This window comes from Aulonocara sp. 'chitande type north' Nkhata Bay, linkage group LG20 (genome assembly GCF_057382095.1).
Source record: "Aulonocara sp. 'chitande type north' Nkhata Bay isolate Kocher_YH1m ecotype deep benthic linkage group LG20, A_spYH_male_GT1.1, whole genome shotgun sequence".
NCBI classification, from domain to species: domain Eukaryota; kingdom Metazoa; phylum Chordata; class Actinopteri; order Cichliformes; family Cichlidae; genus Aulonocara; species Aulonocara sp. 'chitande type north' Nkhata Bay.
The window spans coordinates 6,665,787-6,686,705 of NC_141363.1; the positions used below are offsets into that span (position 1 = coordinate 6,665,787).

Consider the following 20,919-nt stretch of genomic DNA (forward strand, 5'->3'; position numbering starts at 1 on the left):
TTCAGTATTAAATAGGTCTTTTGTCTTTTAAGTCATTAAGGACTTGTGCGAAGGCCAGATGTTTCCGGTTTATATTTTTGTGCATTTGCAAACAAATGTTTCCCATCGGCTTTATGTCGCAAGAAATAATAGATCATTAACTGTCAAAGTGTATATCCCGGCTTTTTGTACAGCAGATAAGTGGAGGGGACAGCGTGTGTGACAGTGAAGAACCACCCTGACTCCGTCTATTAACGCGCCGAGAGCGAAAGAGTTAATGAAACTGGAAGTCTAAGTGGCTGGAGCCCCCTCCTTCCGGCTTTCTCTGTGACCGGGCCCATCCTTCTCAGAGAAAACTTCCCGGTCGTTAACCGTTATTTGTCACCAAATTATGCCTCATAAAGTCGTGCCAGTGTCGACAGTGTGCGATAATAAACAGCGCAGCTCCCAAGTTCAGGCAGAACACGAAGAGGAGTCACTTAGGATGCAGAGGTGAGTGGAACGTCGTTAAAGTTGCTCGCTGAAGTGTTAGTATGTATCGCTGAATGTTACTAAAAGTTACACTGACGACTCATTATTTAATCATTTATTCTCAAAGGGTGTTTGTCCGAGGGTTTGAGTTTTCCTCATTACTTATCTCCCGGGTTCAAAGTAAGAAAGAGTCCCATTGTTGGCACGAACGCGGGCATTTTTCCCCCAGCTGTGAGTCATATTTAGTACAACTCACCCGAGTGCTGAAGTTATACTAGTAGCTTGAGTTAGTTTAGTTTAGAGTCGAGTTGACTTTTTTTTAGATTAGGTGACAATGACGACAACATCACTAGAAATATGTTGTGCCCGGGCCTGTGGAGGGATTGCTTTTCAAGTGGGCAGGCCTGTTAATGTGTTACTGCGTTGTTTGGTGAAATAAACCTGTTAGATTGGACTGTAACTACCCCTGAGCAAGTCAATAATATGTGACCTCACTTTGCACGTCTCAACTGCACAACTTTTTGAAAAGTAGGACGTGGTATCTGCGTTTGCAGCTGTCATGATGAGCTGGATTCACTCTCATGCCATGCATTCCTTAGAACGGGAATGGGGAGGAGGGGGGGGGGGGCTCACTTTAGAGTGCAGCAGGTCTGGGCACGTTTACCAACCAGACTGTTATTATTGTATCCATGGATGGATCCATAGTATGGGTATTTCGCGATGACATTCCTGAGTGGTTCGAGGTTATTTCTTTTGCGCTTTTGTCCTAATTTATTTACAGTCCCTAGTAGTCGTCCTGCACTTTCTAAAGCATGCAAAATAAAATCATGCAGCACATGTGCAAGTGTGCTTATTGGTCATGCTCACTGCGCTTCAGAGAATTATTTTAATTTGTAGGGCAGTGTTTGATTTAATGTTTGGTTATGGTTTTAAATATGAACACAAAACTGCTTATTTATTATAATTGAATTATTAAAAAGTAGGTTGACACAGAAACCCTGTATATTTCTTTGTAAATTACGGGATGATAATGTTGTACAGATTTATTTATTTATTTTTACAGGGGCTGTAATAATCTTTATCTGCCCATTTAAAGTGCTGAGTGTAGCTCCTTATGATGTGACTTTGTAGGGTTGCTCAATTAATCGAATTTTAATCACGATTACGATCTGGGCTTTCAACGATCATTAAAAATGACTGAGCCCATTATTAGCCCCTCCCTCATTTATCCGCGACACCTTAAAGGCCGGTCCGTGAAAATATTGTCGGGCATAAACCGGTCCGTGGCGCAAAAAAGGGTGGAGACCGCTGATTAAGAGGACCCGAGGGAAGCTCGGAAAGCTATAGTTATTTGGAGAGGAGAGTGACTGCCGTTGGTTGAAAAGAGTTTAAAAAAAAAAACTTCAGTGGTGTTGCACACTATTTTATATTATTTTTTTAAAGTCATTGTTAACCCTTTAAAGCCGGTCAGAGCAGCACGCTCCGTTTTGCGTAACTATTTTTAAATCCCTGTAGAACCTGGACCGTGTAAGCTAGCGCAATAATTTGTTTTGCATATGAAACCGGAGGAGTTGTACTTACATCTTATGCCATCAGCTTGTCCTCGGTCACGGTTTCGTTCCACATATAGCTTTGCAAAAATTGCATAAAAAGCGCTTGCAGGAACAAAAACATAATATTCCAGAAACACGCTTTGCCGTTCCTATCAGCTGTTCGTAACACTTCCCACAGTGAAATGATGCACCTGCTGTTTTCTTTGCAAATTTGCATCATAGGATTGTTTTTTGTTTTTCCTGCAGTATATAAAAATTGCTGTATCTCCAAAATAAAACTATGAAGACACTCAAAATAAATTTCCTGTGGTGGGAAACTATTTTTTGCAACTTTATTGTATTTAAAGTTTTGAGGGATAAACCTCTTAAACTTCTCCAAGTAGAAATATATGTAAACAAAACAAAAGCGATTTTCAATTTTTTTTGTAGTTTATTGCACTTTTTTGCAATTTATGTAATTACTATGCACTTAATGCATACATATTATTAAAATATGGGCTATAACAGTTGTATTGATGTATAGCAACTTGAAATGCTCCCACAAATGGCACTACAGCATGTAAAAAAAATAAATAAAAATAATATAAGCTCTGGTGGACTTGGTTCTATAGTAGGTCTTAAAGGGTTAAATAAATATCGTCAAATAATCGTGATCTCAATTTCAGTGAAAATAATCGTGATTATCATTTTTGCCATAATCGAGGAGCCCTATGACTTTGTGTCTGCTGTAAATTTTATTTATTTTTTTCCATTCAGCACACCTACTGGAAGTGGCCTTGATGGAATCTTGCTTCAGTGAATTTTATGTTCTGTGGGTTTCTTTGAAAAATGGATGCATATAAAGAACAAATCTCTGGGCAGAAGTAACATGTTCGGTAATACCTTACGAAATGACGCTTATTTATTAAGGAGAGCTCTAACTATTGAGAGTTGAGTTAGGCTTCCTGCTACTAGAACTTATGGGAGTTTTGGAGGCTCGTAATTCATTCTCAGGAACACATTAACGGCGTGTTCAGAGCTGGTGAGGAACTTAATATGTCCAGAAATTATGATGATCAGCTCCTTTACATGTCAGATTTTTCTTTTTTAGGTCACTGCCAAATTTCCATTATATTCAACTATTTTGGCGTAAGGTGAGGCTATGAATTAAACCCTCACGATGCTGATCTCCTTACTATAAATGCATATATATATATTGTCATATATATAATAATTTCAGTTCAGGAGTGCAATCTATAACCTTATTACTTACTTGTGGGTCAACACTTTGATCTGAATTTGACCATCTCCCTAAATGAGGCTAACAGTTTTTAAAGCTGGAGTGCAAGCCTCTTGTTTAATCCATGCTGTCCCCCCCCCCCCCCCCCCCCCCTCCCATACTGTGTGCCACTATTGATTAGGAAAATGACCTCTTTGTAGCTGTGCAAAGGCCAAAGCAATCAGGACAAATAGCCCTGCCTAACTTTGCGTATCTCTGTCAGGCAGCTAATATGTGCAGTGCGCTGAATGCTGACGTGCCTCACATTTTATATCTCTCAAAGTATAAAATCCCTTTGAGTCTGGATACAATTTTAGGAAAGAAATTCTGTTTGTATTAGCTGCCTTTTCAGCACGACGGATCAAAAAGTGTGTGCAGGTTTTTTTTTTGTTTTTTTTTGTTTTTTTCTTCACACTTTACCTCTGCAAGACTCGGCTTTTAACTTTTGGAAAACATAGTCAATATCCTTTAGAGACTTCATCTACTGATGTTACTGAAACGCAACCTCACAGACAGCCACTTTTTAAAGAAACCATTTCCACATTAGAAACTTTAAATGTGTTTTTGTTTCTCTTCTGTTCTCTGACATATTCTATATCTCTCGGGATTTTCATTCTGTGTCCACCCCCTTGTATCTTTCTCTCTACAGTTTCTGACTTCGTCTGCAGCTGCTCTGACTGAAATCTAGGGACTGCCAAGATGCGTTCCACTGTGGGTGGACCACCAGACACTCTTGGCCACGAACAGGCTCGTAGCAGTAACAATAACAACAGCAACAACAACAACAACAACACCAGCGGCGAAATCAATGGAAACTCCGGTTCCCAGTATGCCCTGTGTGCTTTGGGGGTTGGGCTTGTCGCCCTTGGTATTGTGATGATTGTGTGGAGTGTGGTACCTGCAACACCACTTGGCAATAGCAGCAGCAGCGGCAACCCGGCAGGTGAAGGCAGGAAAAATAAGGCGTCTTCTGTGGCCTTCGTCTTGACGGGCTGCGGAGTGGCTATGCTCCTGCTGTCATTATGTCTGGGAATGAGAAACAAACGGAGGGAGCAACAACTCCGGGAGGCCCAGAACCACAGCGGAGCACGAGGAAGGGACCAGGAGCAAAGGGAAACGTGAGTTTCATGACTGACTAAATCACTTTTTGACTTCTTTTAAAAATTAGGGCTTTTTTTCCAAAATGACTTCTTCATTTTTTTGTGTCTATTAAGAGAATCTCAAATTCAGTTAATTGTATTCAGCACGCTCCCAGAGAGTTTTTTTTTTTTTCCTTTTAACCTGAAAACATGTGAGAGAGATCTGCTTGTGGTTTTTATTGCCTGCTCAAGAATTTCTTTAAAGGCAGCAACATTTACTCTCACAGTAGCTGAAATTCTTTTTCAGCAGTGTAAATCTCAGGGTTAGACATCAGGGCAATCACTTTGTCAGCCCTGATATAAGCTGTATCATTTTCACTCATGTGAGTCAACGCTAGTGCAGGACTGGTCATTGTGTGACTATAATGTGTTTGTGCATTTAAATAGTATGTGTAATTAAAGTGTACCATTTCTATTCTTGCATTTCCATAAATGTTTACAGTGCTGAGCAGCAAGCCCAGCGTTACGCGGTGCCCACCTACGAGGAGGCGGTATGCAGTGGCCAGTACCCGGTCACTGAGAGCAGCCTTCGCCCGAGCGTCTCCCAGCTGCCTTCCTATGACGACCTGGTGCAAGTGGATGGTGTGCAGTACGAGAACGAGGGGTCAGAGGGCACAGTTAGCAGATCTCAGCCTGCCGTGGATTCGAGTGGTCCTCCTGCTGCTGCTGTTTCTGCATCAAACCATAGACCTGGGAAAAATAACCTTAAGCTTCTCCCTATCAGTATCCGCAGGATTAAATCGGAGAAGCTGCACATGAAAAACACTGATAACTCTCAGCCCACAGCTGGATTCAGTATTGAACCACTCACCCCCCCACCGCAGTATGAGGGTAAAGTGCCGCCGCTTTAAGATGGAGCTGATAATGTTTGGAACGATTCGGTGGAATTTCGATCATCTTCTGTGGATTTTGATCAGCCTTTGCAAGCCAAGACCTGGAATATGACTTGTTGAGGAATGCGGCCAGTGGCATTAAAATACATTCTCTGTTCAACAGTAATCATCATGCCAAAGAAATCCAAAGCACTGAACGGGAGAAAACTTTGGATCTCTGAAGTGGATACAGGCAGTAAAGGACATACTTGTTGCATCCTTGCTTACTGTGACACATCTTTATCAGACTGTGGCACATTGGATTGAGGAAACTGCACATGCAGGGTTTTTTTTGTTGTTGTTTTTTTTTTAATATTATTGTAGGTTTCTGTTAATAAATTACCTTTATGTTACTGGCCTCCACTGTACACTGACTGTATGGGTGAGTTGATGGTGAAAGAGCCTAAGACGCGCCTGAGAGGGGGGTGGGGTGAAGTTTTGAGAATTTAAATAGATATAGCTACCATTTAGGACTTGGAATCCTTAGGATTAGCACCGCCTGTAGTTTACCAATTGTAAGGTCCACAGCGCCTGTGTATTGTATGCACTTTGGTGGCTTGACCTGAATCAGGCTGCACGGAAACTCTCCCTCATTATCAATAGTATTGCTCCCACCCCCGGCCCTCTCGAGGTTAGGATCAAATGAATTTCGATGTGTCTTAATTGGCGTGTGTGTGAGGGTCTGCAGAGCTTTGTAGATCCAGTCTCTCTACATTTGTAATGATGGCTTCTGTTTTACTGGACTTTGATTTGGAGGGTTTCTTTTATGTCTCTGCCTCAAAAAGCTGAAACCTGGTACTGGGGGTTTCTTTACACATTTTAAAGTGAGGCATCTACTCAACGATACTCATTCGGAAGCTTTTCTACTGAACCAACATGAAACAAAGCTTTATTAGCGTCTGTCTGCTGCATTTCAAGCATCCCTTGTTGAATCTTTGGTTATGGTTCCACGGTAGTATGTTTATTTCTCGCAAAATAGAAATCCTAGTTTTCTCTTTTGAAAGGCTCCTTTGAAAGAAACTCTCTGCAGGTTTGCTCCACCCAAGGCAGGTGAAACAGGCTTGCTGAAGGATACTGTTTGACTTTTTAAGTTGTCCAGGTTGTTTGTTCTTTGCTTTTTCTTTTACCAACTGTGAAATGGTCCAAAATCAGTGCATTGCTGGATTTTAGTATCATTTACTGAGTTATTGAACTGTATTAATCAGAATTTTGATTAGAAGAGGAACCATTTAAAAAAAGAAATAAATTAAAAAAATGTGCTTGTCTAACAACTTCTCAAACGTAACCAGTCATGTACAGTGCAGCTGGCATACAAGTTGGACTAAACTGTTTGCTAAGGTACAGCCATGGGTGTTTCAGGCGTAAACTGGCTAAATGTGTTTTAGGGAGAGGATGAGGATGGGAGGATGTCCGGTGACGGGGAAGAGCACAAGGCCCTGGTCCAATTTAACCCTTGGGAGGTCGTAATCGTTAAAACTCATGTTTACACTAAAGCAGCAGGATTTGCCGGCATTAAAGTCATGATTTGTTCAAGAGAAGAGACTTTCTAGGAAGAAGAAATTTTCCGGGAAACTCAAAGTTTCTCGTTTTATGGAGTCTTTTGGCAGTGGCAGCTAATTGCAAGTTTGCCCTTCAGCTGTATGCAGTAAAGTGCAGTTTAAACACCTTTCTACTCAGAACAGCACTTCCTAAAACATCTCATTCACATTGGTTGAACTCGATTCAGCTCTAGTGTTGCTCTTTTAACGTAGCATTGCAATGCTCTAACAGCAAACACAGTAGGGAGTGTTTGAGGCAAACTGATGGAACATGTGAATAGTTGAGAGCTTTCGCCTGTAGCCATGGTGAACGGCGAGTTGTGAAGGCAGCTGTGTAGTCTGCTTCTCTGGGCTTGTTTTTGTTCGCGTTCTACACGGAAACAGAAAGACTCTGTGACTGTGTGCAGCTGTGCCAACATAACACCAGCTATTCTCACTTGTTTGCTGATCGCAGCTCGACTCGTATACTTGCCTTCCCTTAAAAGTGTGCAGCAAAGGTGCCGAAATAGAAGACACGCCGATGCGTTGGGAATGGTTTGGTCAGCAGCTGTATAAACACTTTGATATCTTCTTCGTGACAGACAGCTGAAGCTTAATTGTATGACTTATTAATTGCATTAAGTGTTACTAATATTGTGAAGTTGCACAGCTCACTTTTTTTTTGTAAGGAAAGTGACATTTTCAATTAGACTCTTCATTATCCAGTTTTATATTGTTTCTGATAAATGCACAAGGATACCAACTGACTATACAGTATACTGCACAGCACAATTATCATGTCACTAGAGATCAGTTATTGCAATTCATCTACAGTTTTTTTTTTTTTGTTTTTGTTTTTTTTAAACCACCTTCTGTGCTGCAGACATGAACACTGTACCTCATTTGCTAATGACCAATTAACTACATAACTGATTTTTATACTTGTATATAGATGAGTTCCTGGAAAAAAATGTTGTCAGTTTCATTTATTGCATTTTCTTTCTTTCTTTCTTTTTTCTTTTTTTTTTTTTTTTTTTTTATTGCTTGATTGTTTGTTTTTTTTTGTTTTTTATTGTAGATACACTGTGAAACCATGCATTTCTGATAATTTGTATTTTTTTGTTTTTTAGTTTTTTGATAATGAGTTTTTTCTGAAGACTGAACAAATTTATCACATTAATATTTTATAAAAAAAAAATAAAATTGTTTGTTAATTGGTGTTCTGTAACTATGTCTTTGTGCATTTATGCTGACCGACATAATCTGTTGAATACATAACATTCCTATTTTCTCCCTTATACACTCACGGCACTGCATACACATCAGTTGCTTGTTCATACATATATTTAATCAGCCAGTGGCATGGTAGCAGTTGTGCATAGTCAAGACAACCTGCTGGAGTTCAAACTGAACATCAGAATGGGAAAGAAACTTGATTGAAGTGACTTGAACGTGGCATGGCTGCTGGTGCCAGATGGGCTGGTCCGAGTATTTCAGAAACTGCTGATCTACTGGAATTTTCCCACAGAGTCATCTCTGAGGTTTACCGAGAATTGTCTGAAAGAGAGAAAATATCCAGTGAGCGGCAACGAGGTCAGAGGAGAATGGCCAGACTGCTTCAAGCTTATAGAAAGGGAACAGAGTATTCAGAGAGAATCTCTGCACATTAAACCTTACACAGAGAGACACTCCTACCAGCTAAGAACAGGAATCTGAGGCTTCAAATTGCAAAGACTCACCAAAATTGGAGAATAGAAGATTGGAAGACAGTGTTTGATCTGACATTTAGATGATGGTGTCAGAATCTGCTGTGCACAAAATGAAATCAAGGATCGATTGTGTTTCATATATAGGTTCAGGCTGCTGGTGGTGTAATGGTGTGGCGGATATTATGGTGGGAAACTGACGTTCTTAGTACCAACTAAGCATCATTACCGTAAATGCCAAAGATTACCTGACCACGTCCATTCCTTTATGAACACAGTGTATCCATCTTCTGATGGGTGCTTACTGGAGGATAACACATGTCACAAAGCTCAGATCATCTCGAACATGACATGAATTCATTGTACTCGTATAGCCTCCACAGACACCAGATAAAGTACCTTTGACATGCGGTGGAATGACAGATGTGCAGCCAACAAATCTGCAGCACTGTGACACTAACATGCTAAATATGGACCAAAGTCTCTGAGGAATGTTTCCAGCACCTTGTTGAATCTATGCCATGAAGAATAATGGAAGTTCTGAAGGCGAAAGGAGGTCCAAACTGGCACTAGCAAGATGTAATTATGTTGCCAAATTTCAAGGACACGATTATATATTTGACAGTTATTCTGACACACAATGGTTTAATTTTACTGACAAAAACCACACTAAGTCATTCTTAATACTGACAAACCTAATCAAGAGTACTCGTGAGTTTAGTTTAGCATGAAACACCCTTCCTGGATTTGTGAGGCAGTGCTTTTGTCAGCTCAGTGTCGCATTGTTAATGTGTGTAAAGTAATCACAATAGGAAGCTGTTCATCATGTTGTTGATGTAGTTGTCGTATGGTTGGAGCTCACTTGGCTAAAGGGAGCTGGCTTCTAAAAGACACTGTAGCCCTCGCCAGAGCCAAAGTTCACCACAGCATGGAGAACCTGCAGCTGCAGGGAGAACAAGGTTATCTCAAGAATCAAGAATCAAGGCTTTGTCTGAGGGGGCTTCTATGTTTTTGACTGATAAGAGCAATGCAAGCAACCCTTTCATTCAGATATCACAATTTGTGCTAGAGGCATCAAACTGAGCAAGCGTAGGTACAATCACAATGATATACAAAAATCTTTACTTATAACAAATCAAGCATGCCCGTCTTTCATAAACAACACCCCACAAAGCACGTGCTGGATTTCTAAGTCATAAATAGTCTTCTTTTAAAGGTGCTTTTTGTGATCACACTTTGCAAAATGTAACTAAAATGTTCACTATCAGGTGGCAGTGATTAACCAGAACATTTTAGTGTATTATTATTAATATTTTTATTATTCTTATTATTTTGGATGTGCAGTCTAGTTGTAAAAAACATGAAAATGCTTTATTTGAGCTGAGATCCAGGTTGTTGAAATTGCTAGCATTATCACTTTAGTGCAAAATGGTCCTGGGTTCAAATTTTCTTTTTCGGCTGGAGCTTGTTTCTTTTGTTAGGTTAAATGGTACTTCTAAATCAATTGTAGCTGTGCCACATAATGAGCTTTGTGGCAAGTGGATAGTCCTAGAGTCATTGAATTAACAATTAGACAATTAGGTTGTGTTTGCTGCTGTTTTACTTCTGTCTTATCGTTTCTTTTCTTTACAGCAGAGTGCAGTTTCTTTCTGGGGGGTTGTGTTGGTGGTGATGATGGCTGCTTTCCAGATGCACTGGCATGTCTTCCAGTTTGGACTCAGGGCAGGCTGCTTGCCACACTGGTTTGCTACCCCACCTTGTGGCACAAGGCTGAACTGCTCAGCCTTCTAACTTCATATCTTTTTAGCACAGCACATAGACATATGGGGACATAAGTCACTGCACTTCTTCCTTTGCCTTTGTGCTGATAGTTTTAATTGAGTATGAAATATTTGGGGCTTAATGTTTTTAAGAAAAGAGAAAACTGCAATTAAACTGATGGTGACTGCACTTGCGTGGGGTTAATGCATGGTTGTTTGGGTGGCTAAACAATTTTAATTGGCTCTCAAACTTATTTCTTTGAGATCTCGTCCTTTTAGTGAGCTATTTTCTGACTGCATATTCTCTTTTTTGTGAAGTTCAGACTTTACTGCATGCTGCTGGTGACAGATATCCTTGCTGATGCTAGAGAAGCTATCCTGTTAATGTGCTCAGCAGCCCTGACAACTAACAGAAAAATCTAAACTTGTCGTATTTTGTTCATGGTGGAGTACTGGCACTGGCACAGTACTTTAATTTGGCTCATAAATCAGTGCTAAAAGCCCATGGTGAACAGTTAAAGCTGCCACAGATAGAAAATTTAACGATTTGTTTATTGAAACACCTAATATACATATTTTCCATAATAAATACACCCACATTTTCCACTTTATGCTTGAGAGCTTTTAAAAAAAACGTGTTTTATTGTAGGTTTAGTTACACAGCCAGCGTTCATCTGATTTTGATTTGATTTGAACAGTGTGCTGTCCAAAGGAACAAGAGAGGGGACATGAGAGTCCATGGATTTGGCTAAAGAGTCCACTACTGTCTGGCTGGAGTGAAAGCTTAGGTAAGGCATCATATTTTATACCTGTAGTAATAAATGAATAACATGTATAAGTCATGCTGTTCTCTGTGAGGCCACCTCAAGCAGAGGTCGGAAACCACAGCACTCAACTGAGACAGGGTTAGCGATAGGGTTAGCTGTGTTTCCTGGTACTGTCTGATTATTTTCAGTAAATACACTCTTAGAAAGGGTGTTTGAATATGACGGCAGTTTAAGACATGACTCATGTTCTGACTTTTTATAGTTCTGGGTCTTGATTAATTATTAAACATCTTAGTCCAGCCTGTGCCATGACACAATGTTTATTTCGTTTATGTGTGATCACGAATGACCCGGGAGATTAATAATTAGCTGCCTGCTTCACGTTACAGAGATCTGTAGGGTCCATCCAAGTGATGACGAAACTTCTTCAGTCTCAGCTGACCACAGGTTTATCCAATCTTATAAACAGCATATTTGCATAATGACAGAAACTAGCAGCACTGAAGGAACTGGGCTGGGAGGTCAGTTCCTTGATCATTAATATCAAAACCTGCAGTCAGCTGAGACTGAAGAAGTCATTTGGATGAGTGACAAAACGTTTCTCCCACTGAAAACACTACATCCAGATGAACAGAATCAACTGTTGTGTATACTTTGTCTTGTGCTTAAAACGGTCTTGCACTCAGACTGTATGCATGCAACTTCCCTCTTGTTTCCTAGGAAACTGGGTCAGCAATGCAGAAAGTCAAACAAATACTGGAAACTTGAGTACAGGACAAGTGGTTGTTGATAAGAAGTTCCCATCGGTGTTCTAGGGCACTGAAAAGTGGAAACTATTTTACTACCCAAGTATCACTGATCAAACATAATAGCTGAAGTATTTTTCAGAATAAAACAAATATGAATATGCAGACTCCTTCAGCAAGGTTCTGTTATACTTTACTGCTATTTCTATTTTTAGAAAACTGCTAAAATTACAATAAAGCAGAGATGGTAGAACAAAAAATTATGCAACTTTTCAAAACAAAATTGTGGGTATATATTCTTTATTTCAGAATTTGCAAAGTGTTTTTCATCCCACAAAGCTGTTCTCTCAATAGGCCACCATTTTCTGTGAAAGAGATAATAGAGAAATGTTAGACTTAAAGTAAAATAATGGTATTAGCAGCATTGAAATTATGCACAAACGTATGGACACTTACAGAGCTGATCCAGTCGATGTAAGAGCTGACTCGGGTAAAGACAGTGGGCTTCTTGGCGTAGTTGCAGCTGAGCCCAGAGCCAAAGCTGACAATACCGTGAACCTCCCAGACTCCAGCAGCGTTCATACAGTTCAGAGGACCACCAGAGTCTCCCTGAGTCAGGTGGGAGAATCAAAGTGATCAGTGTGCGAATTCCACATTCAGCAGTTATTTCTTAGACTAGCCCACAATTTTCTGATTGCTTATCACACATTACAGAGATTCTTTTACATTTTATGTTGCTCACAAAAATGCAGCTTAGTAGAGATGGTTGTGACATCATTAGGAATAATATAATACAATTTTTGAACATTAATCTAATTTTCTTTTCCTTAAAATTAATAAAAAAGTAATTACTTTATAATAACACCTTGTTTTGTGTCGCTGGCTTTTGCAGAACCCACAGTTAATTCATTTTAATGCAAAGGCAAAATGGCCAGTATTCATATTTGAGAATCTTTGACTAGTAAATATGATAGCTTTGCTTAAAAATGAATGAGAGTTGCACTTGCTAGTCACTAGCTTTTATTTGTGGCTAAATGTTGTGCCCAGTGAGAAGATTGGATGGAAAAATAAATACAAAAAATATGTGTCCCTTCATTCACAGCATGTGGAAACGTGTGACTGAGTTAATTCCACAATCTGTGTGGCACACTCTGAACTTTTAGGAAAGTTGAGTTTAACTGAAGTTAGCTGATGTGTGAAAGTGTGACTCTTACAGTGTTACTTTATGCGATTAGAAAATCATTATTTTAGACTCACATTGCAGCCAGCCACAACTCCGTCTCCACCCGCACAGACCATGGTTTCCTTCACCTGAGAACCCCACCAGTCAGGCTGACTGCAAGTTGGGTAGTCCACCACTGGCAGGAGAGCCTGCTGCAGGATGTCAGCAATGGGACCACCGGCTGTGTGGACAAAAAAGACGTAGTTCATCTCAGACCAAAATCTCAAACAAAAGAATCCAGGGGCCAAAGGGCGGAACTCAGTTCTATTTAATACTGTCGGGGCCCTCCACAACAGTTCCAGTTTTTCATGTGGCCCCTTGTAAAAAATTAATTGCTCATCCCTGTTTAATTGTAAAATAGTTATGATGGATTAGTCTACAGAATGATCCTGAAAGGATTTTTGACTCTTCTTTGACTGGGTTCCCTTGTGACCTAGTGGTTAAGACACCAAGTATGCCCTTACTTACATTCCCCACTGTGCTATCCAAATTAATAACAGAAATATGATTCTTTATTCCAGAAAAACGAAGCACTAAACAACCAAAAATGCATCATGTTAGTTAGTAAAAGTATGTGTGTATAGATTTAATTTAAAAAGTAAAAACATGCTAAGATGATACTGTATACTAGGAACTGACTAAGAAAAATCAACTTATCAAAAACATCCGTATAGTCTTCCCTTCGAGGGGGAAAAAAAGAGAAAGAGACAGTTTACATAACAAGTTGTGTCACGAAATGATTATTTGAGAAGTTTTGAAGGGATGGATAGAATTAAAGAAAGCTTCTCTTAAAAAAAAAAAGGGCACTCACTGAACAGGCGTCCCCACCCAGTGATGTAGCAGGATTCATTATTGGGGAGCACAAATTCGGCCTCGGGAAGACAAGAAGCCATGACGGTATCAGAGAAGTTAACGGAGGACTCGAGCTTGATCAGGGCGATGTCATTACTGGGCAAGAAATGATTAAACATTGTATTTAACCAAATACTCAGCCCACAATTATAAATGCACATAACGCACATGATCTTTTTGATATTCAAGTCTCACAGGTAAATTCTTAGTAGTAGCAGTAAAATGTTACCGAATAAAAAAGGAGTTCCAGTCCTCATGCACAATGATGTTAGAGGTGCCGACGAACACAGAGCCATTCTCTGTCTCTAACAGGTTGTGCTTTCCCAGTGCCACTCTGTACTCCCTGCTGGAGCTGCAAGGTGACAGAACAGATTATAATGCTGATATGTGTAAGCAAAAAATTTGTTTCTGTGATCGTTAGTAATTCCATGCATGATTAAAACCCTTGGTTCTTATACCTGATACAGTGTGCAGCAGTGAGGACCCACTGGTCAGAGATCAGAGTGCCTCCACAGGTGTGTCTCCACTCACCCGCGCTGTTGTACTGCAGGGAAACCTAAAACATACATAAGAGTACAGTGAATTACCTCTTTGCTATGTTTGAGCTTGATTTTGTGCTTTATGAGAGTGCTGCTTGTTACGCTGGTTGCAGTCTGTTCGCCCTTGTGGGAGTTTGCAAAGTGTTTGTTGTTACTTGGTCATTTCTCTGGATAATCTAAAATCTGTAATCTAAAAACCCAAACTGTAGCAGCATTTCAGTTTTTTAAAAACCATATCCTCCTATGTCTTTTAATTTACTGTACTGTAACCACTGTAAACCTTTTTTTAAAGATCCTCCAATAATGCTTCAAATTGCCTCAATAACTTTTCATACCAGTCTTTACCAGTCTAGCAGTAAATAAAGTCTGCCTATCTTTAACAGAATACATTTTATGTTGATGATATTCAGATTTTTCTGAATAAAGTTTTGAGTGTTTACCTGCCAGGGCCAGCTGTGAGGCCTGACATCATGTCCTCCAACCACCCGCGACACCACAGGGGGGAAGGTAGGCAGCCCACACCCGTAGGCTGAGGGGACATATGAGACAAAGATTTAAAAAAAAAAAAAAAGCACATTGTTTACCTGCATGAAATTTTGTAGAAAATACCCACTGAAGAGACAGCTGGATAAAAACAGATTTTTGTGTGCAGTGTTTGAAAAGCTCCTTACCTCCTGCGACAAACAGAGCAAGCACCAGAAACTTCATCTTGGCTGTATCTCCACAGATTCCATTCAACCTGTGACATTTTTATACCTTTCACACTGTTACGCAACAGAAATCCTTGGAAACTGAGCCTCTGACAAGCCTTGATGCTTGGGTGGAGCTAAGTGAACGGGACAAAGTATTTTGGAGTTCAGTATTTTTTATGTTTTTTTTTTAAACGTATCAGTGGAATTGAGGGTTTTTAACTTTATCACCACATGCTGCAGTTCACACAAAGACACAAAGAACCTGACTGCATATTTACTGCAACGCCCCCTATTCTGATTTCCTTTGAAATGCTGCACTCTCATGTAGGTGGAGGAAGAAAAACAAAACACAATGACACAGCTGTCTAATGAACTAATACATTATTATTAGTATAGCACTGACATACTACCTCCCTTGTAAATGTTCAGTTAGTTTTTGGACAGTGACACAGAATTTGCACTTGTGCCTCTGATCGGTATTGGAATATTTGGCTGAAACTGAGCAGCGAGTATAACCCTGTACAACTGTGAATTCTGTGGTTTTTCAGGGCTTTTGATGTTGCTGAGCTGGCCAGGACATTCGTTCTTTTGAAGAATATAATAGATTGTTGATTTGGCCACTTCCAAAGTTTTTGCTGTCCTTCTGATGGGCTTATTTTGGCTTTTCAGCCTCATCCTGAGCTCCTTTACTTACACTTACATCTCTCTGGACAACATATTGAAGGTTATAGTAAATCGCAACCATAATGCAGGTTGAATAATTAAAGTGTACTCCAGAACTTTTATCTGGTGAATTTGCCAAAAAATAGTGAGGGCAAAAAAAGCCTAGTTTCACCACGAAACTGCTTATCAGTGAATTATCCAATTACTTTTGACCTGCTGTGAATGGGGCACCATGTATAAAAATGTCTACAATATTTTTGTAAAACCCTTGACTTGTCAATCATTATATAATATTATAGATATTTAAGCAAGAGTTTCAACTAGGAAATTGCTTGCACAGTTTATATTATTCTATTTGGTCCCATTTGGCATGGTTTAGATGTGGAGCTAGTGCTATTCCAGTAGTTATGGGCAGAATTTATGGACCTAAGTGTGAAAATGGAAAATAAATTTTTTCTTTGATGTTAAAATACAGGACTGACTTGTTTAATATCCAAGCTTCAGACTCTCTTGTATGAAATATAAAAGGCGTGACCAATTCAGCAGGCATCTGCATGGTTCACACAGAGGTAGAGACGGGGAGATAAGGTTTATTTGGGGATATCTGTGGTTACTTATCTCCAAGGTTGATTTGTTTTTCCTACCAAAATTTCACTTGCTGTGCTGACGGAAATGTTGCAACATGCGATTTCTGCCTGCTGACTCACTATATAAGGGATAGCAGGTGCCTCTAAACTTCTACTGAAGAGAGTCACAATGATGTTCATTTTCTTGGCTTTGTTTGTCATCGGCGGTAAGCAAATACGTCTTTGACGATTATGTTATGTGTTGGCAAATAAATGTGAACATGCTGTAATACTTCTGATTCTCGTGGAGCATCAGAAATCATCCTACTTTCCACTGTTTCCTCTTAGCCTACGGGTGCGGCACCCCCACCTATCCCCCCATTCTCACCAGAGTGGTTGGTGGAGAAGATGTCCGTCCACACAGCTGGCCCTGGCAGGTATACATACACCTGGGGCGATCGTGGCTCAAGAGTTGGGAGTTCGTCTTGTAATCGGAAGGTTGCCGGTTCGAGCCCCGGCTTGGACAGTCTCGGTCGTTGTGTCCTTGGGCAAGACACTTCACCCGTTGCCTACTGGTGGTGGTCAGAGGGCCTGGTGGCGCCAGTGTCCGGCAGCCTCGCCTCTGTCAGTGCGCCCCAGGGTGGCTGTGGCTATAATGTAGCTTGCCATCACCAGTGTGTGTGTGACAGGTTGTGTAAAGCGCTTTAGGGTCCTCAGGGACTAGAAAAGCGTTATACAAATACAGGCCATTTACTGTTAAAACTCATTGTGCCGTGCTGTTATTTGTTGTCCTCAGATCTCTCTGCAGTACAAGAGTGGCAACAACTTCTATCACACCTGTGGTGGTACTCTGATCTCCAACGAGTGGGTCCTCACTGCTGCTCACTGCATTGGGTATGGAAAAGAAAAAAGGAAGACGTCTAAAATGGAGTGCACACATATGGCACAGAACCAGGCATACTGTAGAGATCGTAGGGTGTTATATATTGCCATATATAACTTATATATCAAAAATGCATAACTTTTCTTATTGTTTTTGTGTTTGGCCAAGCAGCAGTTACACCTACAGAGTTTACCTGGGAAAACACAGTCTGGACACCGCCAATGAGTCTGGCTCCATCGCCATCAGCCCTTCTGTTATTGTTGTCCATCCTAACTGGGACTCTTACAACATTCGGTGGGCCATTTAGCCCACAGTACACTGTTGTGGGCTGGAAACTATGTTATTATGTTTCAAATACTTAATTCATGCTATCGCTGCTTGTTAGCACTCTCTAAGTATGACATTTCTATCCACACCCTAGCAATGACATTGCCCTGATCAAACTGTCATCACCTGTTCAAAACACTAACGCCATCTCGCCTGCCTGTCTTCCTACCTCTGGTGAGACCCTGCCTAATGGTGCTCCCTGCTATGTCACTGGCTGGGGACGTCTGTGGAGTAAGTTCTATTATAGTAACTATATAAAAGTTCAACTAACTATAAAGGCTGCTCACATAAAGCTCCAAAGCCCCGTCTTCAGGGTTTTATAAGTTTTAATATGTTTTCCTGTGGATAATTTTCTCTTGTGAGTTGCTTCTTGTCACTGGCTTACAGTGACAAAAATTCCCCAAAATACACATTTTAAAGTATCACAAAAGACCTCTTGCATCATATAATCAAAATAGTTTGGATTTTTATGCAGTTTTTAAATCTGCAGCTAAATCAAAACTGTGTCTTGTCAACGTAGTTCTCAAACTGTGCTGGCCATGAATCTGGCGATCTTGACTCTAGCCCTGAATCTGAATGCGTTGTCTTTCTCCTCTAAAGCTGGAGGCCCTATTGCTGACATCATGCAGCAGGCTCTTCTTCCTGTTGTTGATTACAGCACCTGTTCCAGGTCTGACTGGTGGGGCAATCTGGTCACCACAAACATGATCTGTGCTGGTGGAGATGGTGTTGTGTCTAGCTGCAACGTGAGTCAAATTTTGTTTATTTCACCAACTTTGAAGTATTTGTCGCTGTTTAAATCAGAAAATATGTCCTAGCCTCAAGAGCATCTTTCTATGACCACATTTGCCTTTTAGGGAGACTCTGGCGGTCCCCTGAACTGCCAGAATCCTGATGGCTCCTGGGATGTCCATGGAATTGTGAGCTTTGGCTCAAGTGCAGGCTGTAACTACTACAAGAAGCCCTCTGTCTTCACCAAGGTCAGCGCCTACACATCCTGGATCAACAATGTAAGTATAAAAAACTTTTGTTCAAAATATCTCACAGTACACAAGATACTTTTTTAAAAGACAAAACTACAACAGAAAGATGATCTGTCACTTGTTTGCGCTAATTATTACACAAATTATAAAATGTTCCATACTCCGATCTTAATTTTAATTTGACCTTCAACTGCGCAGTAGCTACGAACATGGAAACTGATCCATGTCTTTTTCAGGAGCAATTTTAAACATCCTCTTAACGCTTTTTCTTTTCTTTTCTTTTGTCCAGGTCATGACCTCATACTAAGCTATGGACGGGCTTTTGTCAAACTTAGCAGGTAGATAAGTGATCAAATAAAAAAAACATACAGTGGATAATCCAGAGTCCTGTGTGGTTTCTTGGTCATGCAATGAGGAAACAGCTTAAACTAAACATTTATTAAGCATGTGAACACAAAGCAAAAATACATTATGGAGAGCAAGAAAAGCAAAATTCTTTACATGCCAAAGGGAAATGCACACAAGCTGCAGGCTGGGAAAACAGGCCAGTCGTTCTTGGGAACAGTCTTTTCCTCCAGGCTTCATTTTTATTAAATAGCTGCTTGTGCTGCAGGATGAGAGCATCCATCTGTTTTCGTGACACCATGTTGCAGTCATCTGAAACACCCCTGAAGACAAAACAAACCATAATTTTCCTTACTCCGAAACCAGAAGCCACATCGACACACGAATAGAATACATAATTTCCATAGAAGTTATCCGAATGGTTTCAGGTGGAACTGTGACAGCAAAACTTCCCAGAATTTCCGCTTTCCGCCACTACCTGGTTTACCTTGTAATCAGAAGGTTGCCGGTTCGAGCCCCGGCTACGACAGTCTCGTCCCTGAGTGGAGGAAAATCGCTACCTTATTGTGGTGGAGGGGTTTGTGTGTCCCAGGGATCCCAGGGGCTATGTTGTCTGGGCGCTTTTGCCCCCTGGTAGGGTCTCCCATGGCAAATTGGTCCTGGGTGAGGGACCAGACAAAGAGCGATTCAGAAGACCCCTATGAAAAGACCATCGAGGGAACAGTTCACACTGCCTGGGATAGGGTTTATCGGGGCCCTGCCCAGGAGCCAGGCCCGGGGAGGGTGCCCGAGGGCGAGCATCTGGTGGCCGGGCCTTAGTCCACGGGGCCCGGCCGGGCACAGCCCGAAAAAGGGACATGGGCCCATCTTCCTGCAGGCCCACTACCTGCAGGAGGCACCGTAGGGGTCGTGTGCAATGTAAGTCGGACGGCGGCCAGGCCACCGACTCCCAGCTACCAAGACTGGCCCAGGACTGTTGTCTTCCAGGATTTAGGCTGACTAGCGTCTCACCTGGCATCTCATTCCTGGTCAGAGGTATGAAAGTTATTGTTAATGGTCTTCTTATTTTTTTTTTTTAACCGGACTGGAGATATCTAGAACAGAGCAGTATGTATAAGTGCTGATTAATCACTTATTATGGCGACATGGAGTAAATAATTTCTATTATTTGGTAAGGATGTGCGTGTGTGAGCAAGCTTGGGTTGTTAAATGAAAATTAGCTTATCTTAATGTTAAGCTAAGCGATTAGCTATTCTTAAAATGCACATTAAGCAAAAGTTTGTATTTTATGCACTCACTGACACAAAGGTGAGAAAAAAATCACATGAATTCGTATATAGGCCTATGTGTAAATATAATCACACATAATCCCTCATGCGTAAACACAGTTGTTAAAGAGACCAACAAGAAAAGTAAAAAGGAAAACTTACCAAACAAACACTAATTTTCTGTGTGCAATAGAGGGAGTTGGGTTGTGGGCTTGTCTTTTTGTCTTTTTTATTTGAAATAAACAAACAACAAAAAGGTTGTGAAGTAAAGCTGTAATCAGTGGTGCTGCTAAATGCTCTGGTTAAGCTAATATGTATTTGTGTTTTCATGCAGTCTTTAATGTATAAAAATGTATATTAATCAGGCAAACTTTGTCATAATCATTTTTGCGCATTAAAGACAGAAATGTGTGTGTTAAATCATATAAATACCTCTTGACTGCACTAAAATGCCAGAGGTCAACATGTTGCCATTTGTGCTGTAATACTGCCATCTAGAGGACAAATAAGTGAACACATTACATTAGATAAAGGTACCCAGTATGCTATTGTACAAGCTACGTGAAAAACACACGGTATTAATAATAATGTCACTGTCCATCAGTAGTTACATAATAGTTAATAATCTTGCTGTAAACAACTTTTTTTTACATTTACAGTCAAACATTAGAATTTTGAATCCTGAAAGTTCTGTATTCTGTGTGATTAGGAGTAGTTACTGCCAATATACTGACAGAACCTGTAAGCGTTATGATACCACAGCAATAAATGACAAAGTTAATGAAGGGTCGCATTTTGTATCTGAGGATTT

General features: G+C 40.5%; 3 protein-coding genes across 3 annotated transcripts; 2 read left to right on the forward strand and 1 right to left on the reverse strand.

Moving 5' to 3' along the window:
* Nucleotides 1–316: 316 nt before the first annotated feature.
* tmem51a (transmembrane protein 51a) lies at nt 317–7,992 on the forward strand. Its single transcript, XM_086278622.1, has 3 exons — nt 317–471; nt 3,911–4,379; nt 4,843–7,992. Exons 2-3 carry the CDS (start codon nt 3,961–3,963, stop codon nt 5,249–5,251), a joined length of 828 nt encoding a protein of 275 aa, XP_086134748.1. The 5' UTR covers nt 317–471; nt 3,911–3,960; the 3' UTR covers nt 5,252–7,992.
* Nucleotides 7,993–12,051: 4,059 nt separating this feature from the next.
* On the reverse strand, nt 12,052–15,117 carry LOC147305011 (chymotrypsin-like elastase family member 2A). The gene is made up of 8 exons (XM_086277796.1): nt 15,053–15,117; nt 14,822–14,910; nt 14,301–14,398; nt 14,072–14,194; nt 13,802–13,938; nt 13,026–13,171; nt 12,225–12,377; nt 12,052–12,133 (listed from the first exon to the last, which is right to left on the reverse strand). The coding sequence occupies exons 1-8, from the start codon at nt 15,087–15,089 to the stop codon at nt 12,116–12,118; spliced, it is 801 nt and encodes a 266-aa protein (XP_086133922.1). The 5' UTR covers nt 15,090–15,117; the 3' UTR covers nt 12,052–12,115.
* A 1,286-nt stretch (nt 15,118–16,403) lies between these two features.
* LOC147305012 (chymotrypsin-like elastase family member 2A) lies at nt 16,404–18,873 on the forward strand. The gene is made up of 8 exons (XM_086277689.1): nt 16,404–16,529; nt 16,651–16,739; nt 17,099–17,196; nt 17,357–17,479; nt 17,607–17,743; nt 18,113–18,258; nt 18,370–18,522; nt 18,785–18,873. The coding sequence occupies exons 1-8, from the start codon at nt 16,493–16,495 to the stop codon at nt 18,800–18,802; spliced, it is 801 nt and encodes a 266-aa protein (XP_086133815.1). The 5' UTR covers nt 16,404–16,492; the 3' UTR covers nt 18,803–18,873.
* The last annotated feature ends 2,046 nt before the right edge of the window (nt 18,874–20,919 follow it).

Bases quoted from the DNA above. Each gene is read 5' to 3' on its own strand.
- tmem51a (XM_086278622.1), top strand. From the start codon at position 3,961: ATGCGTTCCACTGTGGGTGGACCACCAGACACTCTTGGCCACGAACAG. The intron at 4,380-4,842 runs GTGAGTTTCATG...AAATGTTTACAG, and splicing joins GACCAGGAGCAAAGGGAAAC to TGCTGAGCAGCAAGCCCAGC.
- LOC147305011 (XM_086277796.1), bottom strand. From the start codon at position 15,089: ATGAAGTTTCTGGTGCTTGCTCTGTTTGTCGCAGGAG. The intron at 14,911-15,052 runs GTAAGGAGCTTT...ATGTCCCCTCAG, and splicing joins TGCTCTGTTTGTCGCAGGAG to CCTACGGGTGTGGGCTGCCT. The intron at 14,399-14,821 runs GTAAACACTCAA...TGTATGTTTTAG, and splicing joins CTCACAGCTGGCCCTGGCAG to GTTTCCCTGCAGTACAACAG.
- LOC147305012 (XM_086277689.1), top strand. From the start codon at position 16,493: ATGATGTTCATTTTCTTGGCTTTGTTTGTCATCGGCG. The intron at 17,480-17,606 runs GTGGGCCATTTA...TCCACACCCTAG, and splicing joins TGGGACTCTTACAACATTCG to CAATGACATTGCCCTGATCA. The intron at 17,744-18,112 runs GTAAGTTCTATT...TCTCCTCTAAAG, and splicing joins TGGCTGGGGACGTCTGTGGA to CTGGAGGCCCTATTGCTGAC.